The 7,461-nt window shown below is 38.2% G+C and overlaps 1 protein-coding gene across 1 annotated transcript in view; it reads left to right on the forward strand.

Moving 5' to 3' along the window:
- Positions 1 to 7,461, forward strand: part of LOC133633820 (unconventional myosin-XV-like) — a 138,815-nt gene that overhangs the window by 8,152 nt on the left and 123,202 nt on the right. The window contains exon 15 of the mRNA XM_062026542.1: positions 2,539 to 2,652. Coding sequence (XP_061882526.1) covers positions 2,539 to 2,652 — 114 coding nt within the window. The remainder of the gene's footprint in view (positions 1 to 2,538; positions 2,653 to 7,461) is intronic.

Raw genomic sequence — 7,461 nt, forward strand, 5'->3', positions numbered from 1 at the left:
CACTACATACTTACTATGAGTGATAGTATACAAAATGTGGATTGTTACATTAATGCCTTGATTCTCAAAGATGTTGTTGGTAATGTAACCTGTGCCATTTATGCCCAAAGGAATACTTTTGATAATCTGTAAATTTCTGTGTTACACTTATAACTGGGGACACATTTTCTGGGCGCACATAGATATACTGAAATAATATGTATCCCATTTTAACTTCATGAAATGAGTCCAAATTCACAAGTTTTGTTGTAGATGATGCTACATATGTACAGAATAAAGTTAAATTTAAAAATTAAAGTACACACTAGGTGTGGTGAAATTACTCCCTGCATTTGACCCATCTTCTTGTTCCACCCCCTGGGAGGTGAGGGGAGCAGTGAGCAGCAGCGGTGGCCACGCTCGGGAATCATTTTGGTGATTTAACCCCCAATTCCAACCCTTGATGCTGAGTGCCAAGCAGGGAGATAATGGGTCCCATTTTTATAGTCTTTGGTATGACTCGGCCGGGGTTTGAACTCACAACCTACAGATCTCAGGGCGGACACTCTAGCCACTAGGCCACTGAGCAGGCCACATGATGTTAGTACATCAGTTAAAGGTAAATGAGTAAATTACATCAATAACATACTGTAATTAGATTTGTATATTATTATTCATTTAATCTTCTGGAAGATTAAATAAAACACCAATGGGAGCATTTTAAAACTCTGCCAGACTCAATTCCACCTATTTGACTGATGAACATTATCACGTTATTTATTCAGGAAGTATAAATAACCACAAATGAAGATAGAATACTATTAACCGCAACATGTAAGTGTAAAAAAAAAATTATGATTTGTGCATTTTCAGAATGTGATTTTTTCTATTTCGAAACAGAGAAAACAATCTGAAGTGGTCTTTATTTTTAAGTTATCATGCCATGACTCGGGAATAGATATTCCTCCATGTGGCCCCTGAGCTAAAATGAGTTTGACACCCCTGATCTTGTGCCTCTTGAAAATTAGCCAAACATGAGCCCCTGCCACCAGATTCATGTATCATCACAAAATTCACTGGACACGCCTATCAAGACGCACATTAAAGCTAAATAATCCATATTTGAAAACAAACAGGAAGTCGGCCATCGTTTTTTTTGTCAAAAACAGGGCTCGTACTCTAACAAACTCCTCCTCTAGACTTTGAGCGAATGAGCATCCTTACACACCCCGCTCCGCGGCGGGCCCGCAGGCCACGCCCCCCTCCACACACACCTTAATTATAATTTGTATAATGATGACGACACTCCGAATTCCCCAACATGCGGCAGTCTTCCTGAATTTTGTTTGATGGTGGGTGGGGCCATTGGGAAGGACTTGCAAGGAAACCCTGATTTGCACACTTAGCTTGTACCTTTATTTTTATTATCATTAGTATTATTGTCATAAACTGTAACAATATTAGTAATGAAATGTTTTTCTTAATTTAAGAATTTTGTGAAAAATTTTACCTTAAAAAGAATTGTAATTTCTATTAGTGATGTCCGATAATGGCTTTTTTGCCGATATCCGATAATCCGATATTGTCCCACTCTTAATTACCGATTCCGGTATCAACCGATACCGATATATACAGTCGTGGAATTAACACATTATTATGCCTCATTTTGTTGTGATGCCCCGCTGAATGCATTAAACAATGTAACAAGGTTTTCCAAAATAAATCAACTCAAGTTATGGAAAAAAATGCCAACATGGCACTGCCATATTTATTATTGAAGTCACAAAGTGCATTGTTTTTTTTAATATGCCTCAAAACAGCAGCTTGGCATTTGGGACATGCTCTCCCTGAGACAGCATGAGGAGGTTGAGGTGGGCGGGAGGGTAGGGGTAGCGGGGGGTGTATATTGTAGCGTCCCGGAAGAGTTAGTGCTGCAAGGGGTTCTGGGTATTTGTTCTGTTGTGTTTATGTTGTGTTACGGTGCGGATGTTCTCCCGAAATGTGTTTTTCATTCTTGTTTGGTGTGGGTTCACAGTGTGGCGCATATTTGTAACAGTGTTAAAGTTGTTTATACGGCTACCCTCAGTGTGACCTGTATGGCTGTTGACAATGTATGCATTGCATTCTCTTGTGTGTGTGAAAAGCCGTAGATATTATGTGACTGGGCCGGCACGCAAAGGCAGTGCCTTTAAGGTTAATTGGTGCTCTGTACTTCTCCCTACGTCCGTGTACACAGCTGCATTTTAAAAAGTCATAAATTTGACTTTTTGAAACCGATACCAATAATTTTGAAACCGATACCGATAATTTTCGATATTACATTTTAAAGCATTTATCAGCCGATGATATCGGCAGTCCGATATTATCGGACATCTCTAATTTCTATCAATTTTAAATCAATAATTCAGATGTGTACACATAGTGACATAGGGATAAACTCATTTTCTCCGTCAAAGATGTAATTTTACATTAATAATAGGATCTACTGTATATTTCTCAATGGTAATTTATCAATGTGTGTTTTGTTTTCTCGCCATCGTTTCAAACGTTCCTCCCCAGGCCAAATCGGAAAGGAACTACCACATCTTCTACGAGATGTTGGCGGGTCTTCCTCCGCACGAGAAACGCTCGCTGTATCTGCAGGATGCTGAGACCTACTACTATCTCAATCAGGTGCAAACACACACCCACACACACACAGCTAATCAATTCCTCAGTCTCGTTAACAAATGAGTTGTCATCTCTGTGCCAAGGTGACATCCATTTCACAATTAACGACGTGATATGATTAATGGCTGAAACATAAAAGTCGTTATGGTATTGGCGTAACCTTTGCGGCTTTTACGTGTGTCTTTTTAAATGCGTTGACATCCATGTCCGTGTCAACTGTGTGTCAAGTTTTGCTTTCATTTCGGTTGCTTTGTCGTCAGCTCCCACTATGACGCAGTGCAGCAAACTACAATAATGCAAGAGTAAACAATTTTGTTTACGGGGAGCTGCACTTTTTGGGGGAATGTTGCCTATTATTCATTAGCCTTATGTAAGACAAAACCACATACTGTATGTGTTAAATTTTTTCATGCATTCTAAGTCGTAAAAAATGGCTAGCATAAGGTGGCTAACAAGTAAAAAACATCCAAAAACCGCCAAAAATACTACATTTACATCTTGTGACCTACTTACTCTCCATTGCTCATTTATAATGAATAATGCATAATGAATTGTAATGGATTAGAGTTGGTGAAAGACTAGCTTGTAGTTTAATTATATATATATATTTTTTTTAAATCTATACATACCATAAACCTGCTTATCTGTATTCTCAGCTGTTGCTTGCTAGTGACAGTCACATCTATGGTACCAGGCTAGCCCTAAGAGGTGCTCTCACCCGTCTTAAACCCAAAAGTGATGTTTTGAAAAAGACTGTTTTGTATAGGGCAATCACTTACTGGAATCAACTTCCACAATATCTGGTATCAATCACCAGCATAGTGAGTTTTAAGAATAGACTAAGAGGAGGAGTATTGCAGAAAGAGAATATTCTAGATTGTACCTAATGTCATGACTGGTTTTATTGATTATTGACTCTTTTATTGATTATGGGATAAGCAGTAGAAAATGGATGGATGGTACTTTTTCATCACTTATTGTTTGTCTTTGGTACACCAATGTGTATATTTTAGGCCATTGGTTATTTGTTTTATTTTTGCAAAAATATATATATTTTTTTTTTATATTGCTCTTTTTATCATTGGTATGACTTAGTCTTCGACTTAGACAAACTTTAATGAGCCACAAGGGAAAATGTTCAACACAGTAGCTCAGTTACAATGATGGAAAGTGTAAGGATGGAAAGGACAATGCAGGTATAAATAGACTAATATAGCGATAAAAAAATCTAACATATATACGAATATATATACATACTTTATTACATTATTATGTAAACTCGAAGTTATTGTTTTTATGTTTTTTTTTGCTTCTTTGTTGTTGCTATTTTTTGTATTACAACATTTTATTATTTGATCATGTTGTACTGCATTGTAATCTCTTGTTTTGTGATTGTGTGATGTTTTTTGCCTGGACCCCAGGAAGAATAGTCTCCGCTGCGGTGTAGACTAATGGAGATCCTTAATAAACTAAACTAAACTAAACTTATTAACAAAGTATTAGCAATATTGAAAGTCAGAAGTCAAAGTCCGCTTTATTGTCAATTCTTTACATGTACAAGACATACAAGGAATTGAAATTAGCACAGTCCCACTCAAGAGCAGACAAACAGGGTGACAGAACAGGACCGTTGACGGATCACCCAACTTCCGGCGCCCCTTAAAACGGTGGGAAACCGGTAAACATGAGTGGGGAGGGATAAGCAGAAAAAAATAATCAGTCCAAGGCTGGACTCCTCATAGCATACATAAATAAGTTACAAAGAATCCACAAGACTTGCAACAAAGGGGAGGGAGTGGGGGCTACGGAGGTAGGCTGCTGCTATCTAGTTTAGCCGTCCATCACCCCTAAGGGATTCAAGCAGTGGTGAAGCCGTGGGGGGGTGCATATGCTCATTGTCCAGGGTGTAGTATTGTTGTGTCTACAGGCAAAGTTCATCCCCCAGGTGTTGTTGAAGGAGGGAGGGAGGTCAGAGCGTCCATCACTGAGGTGTCCTCGGGGAATGTTTACAGACCAGCCTTCTCCTGTTATGAGCAGCGTCAAGGCCATGCGTCTGGTGTTAAGATTTCGGAGGACAGCGCAGCGAAAGAGGCTCTTAAAAAGTGCAGACAGGACAAGACAAGAGAGCAAGCAGGGAAGACAGAGAGAGAGAGGGAAAAAGTGACCGCCTCCACCAAGTGCCAACATGAAGGATATTGTTTTGCCTATTTTGCCCATTGAAAATGAATGGGCCAATTTTCAAACATGCACAACAATTTCTCAGAATTTCCGGTTTTCCAAAGCTCTATTTTCACCTCTTCCTGGAGAGTTTTCACAGTCCACATTTTTCAACCGTTTTTTGACCTCTCCACCTTCAAAAAATTCCTCTTAGTTGGGACAACAAATGCCCCTCTTCTTTTTTTTTTCGGACAAATTCCTGGTTTTCCGGAAATTCCAGGAATTCCGAAATACCCATTCTCATTTCAATCTTTTTCAACCGATTCGAAAAATTCCGGCTCCAACCCATTCATATCATATTGGACAAATGAGTTAGTACCGATATTTTCTAAAATTCCAAGTTTTCCCGAAATTCCCAAATTTCCAGGAAATTCCCATACTACAATGCCCTAAATTCTAAAAATGTTGCGCCATTTTTAAACCCAAATACGACCCGTCAAACATCCACCCGCACTACTCTTTCAATATATCAAACACAAAACATGTTTTCCCTTTCCCAAAATTCCCGGTTTTCCCGGAATTTTTACCCCATTGACAATGAATGGGCATTATACAATCGACTGCATATCCCACATTTCTCTTGGACATTCAAGCGAGCATGTTTCCGGGTTCCAAAAATTCCCTGATTACCCAGAAATACCAGGAATTTCTCTCCATTGAAAATTAATGGGCAATATACAAACCTCTCTATAACCCACATTTGTCAATCGATTCGTACCATTTTAACATCCACACACTCCACTCACCCCGCACATTCAAGCATTTCAGTTCCACTCATGTGTATCGGCGGTTCGGAGGCTTGCGAGCATAGGACATTCACACGCAATTCTAGTTTTTAACATTTTCTGCTGGTTGTGTGCCTCGGGATTTTGTCAATGAAGAACATTTTTATTATATTATAGAGGTTTATTTGAAATAGGGACAGATACAAAAACATAGACATCTGAAACAGTTATCCGATGTATGCATCATAGTGTTTGTAGCCAAAGCTAATTTACAACACTTGTCCCCAAATGTGTTCTGTGTTGTGTACAGAGAAGGGAACGAGGCGACAACCCAGGCAGAACTGCGGTTCACAAGGTTTATTTAAACCTTTGATGAGTACGTGGGGTGTGTATGCTACTCTAAGTGAATGGGTGTAGACCAGGGGTCACCAACCTTTTTGAAACCAAGGGCTACTTCTTGGGTACTGATTAATGCGAAGGGCTACCAGTTAGATACACACTTAAATAAATTGCCAGAAGTAGCCAATTTGCTCAATTTACCTTTAACTCTGTTATTATTAATAATTAATGATATTTATCTTTGTGGAAACACTGATCATCTTAATGATTTCTCACAATAAATATATATAGAAACAGATAAATATCAATATGCAACACTTTATTTTTATATTTTCTCTAAGTGCACATTTTTCAAAATGAACATTTTCAAATGATCACTTCTAAGACAGTCTTGTGAAATCACAATATCCCATTTTAACTAGCTAGCCACTAACATTTTTTAACAAATCATGAATTACTTTGTACCATGTTTGTACAAATAATAACTCATGTAAAATACAAAAGTAAACTCTCAAATTTTTAAATCATGTCACACTTTGAACTGGACACCAAATCTGTTATCTGTTTCTTTGTCAGTTAGTGGGAAGCCTGGCATTGCATGCTGTTAACTAGTGTGTTGTCCTCTGGTGTGTAACTTGACACTGCAACTCTGAGTGAGTCTTGCAGATGTGCATCAGTGAGGCGTGTTCTGTGTTTGTTCTTGATGAAGTTCATGTCAGAAAAGGCTGATTCACAAAGATAAGATTTGTCCTCATTGTTTGCGGAACCTTCTTAATCTTTTGGACATATTTTCACAGCAATCTGGCCTTAAGCTTAATTATGATAAATGTAAAATGTTAAGGATTGGAAATCTAAAGGGAACGTCCTTTCGAATGGAATGCAAAGTGCCTGTTTTGTGGACAGATGGACCAGTTAACATACTTGGTGTTGTTGTCCCAGAAAATCTGGAAGATCTAGGCTCAGTAAATTATGATAATCGACTAAGAAAGCTGGACAAAATTATGCAATTATGGAAAGGGAAATCCCTAACCTTGTATGGTAAAATGTCTATTGCCAACACGTTAATTATTCCTCAATTTATTTATTTGTTTTTGTCATTACCAGGTCCATCACAAAACTTTTTTAAGATTTATGAGCGGAGGGTCTTCGATTTTGTCTGGAACGGCAAACCAGAAAAGATTAAAAGAAAGGTTTTGTACAAAGAGTATGAATATGGGGGGCTGAAACTTCTCAACCTTGAAGCTATGTGTCTGTCTTTAAAAGCATCAATTGTTCCAAAGATGTATTTAAACATTGAGTGGTACACAAATGTCCTGTTGGACAAAAAACATGTACTGTATCAAAAGAAATTGTATCCTTTTTTACAAGTGATCCCCTCCCAGAGAGTCTGCTGGGAAACATGGCGGGGTTCATAAAGGAAACAATCCACTCATAGTGGTGTTTTCAATTTTATGTGCCAGAAAAAAGAGACGATATTTTGCAGCAGTTAATATGGATGAACTCTAATATTGTAATAGATGGAAAGCCTTTC

This window comes from Entelurus aequoreus, linkage group LG18 (genome assembly GCF_033978785.1).
Source record: "Entelurus aequoreus isolate RoL-2023_Sb linkage group LG18, RoL_Eaeq_v1.1, whole genome shotgun sequence".
Taxonomy (NCBI): domain Eukaryota; kingdom Metazoa; phylum Chordata; class Actinopteri; order Syngnathiformes; family Syngnathidae; genus Entelurus; species Entelurus aequoreus.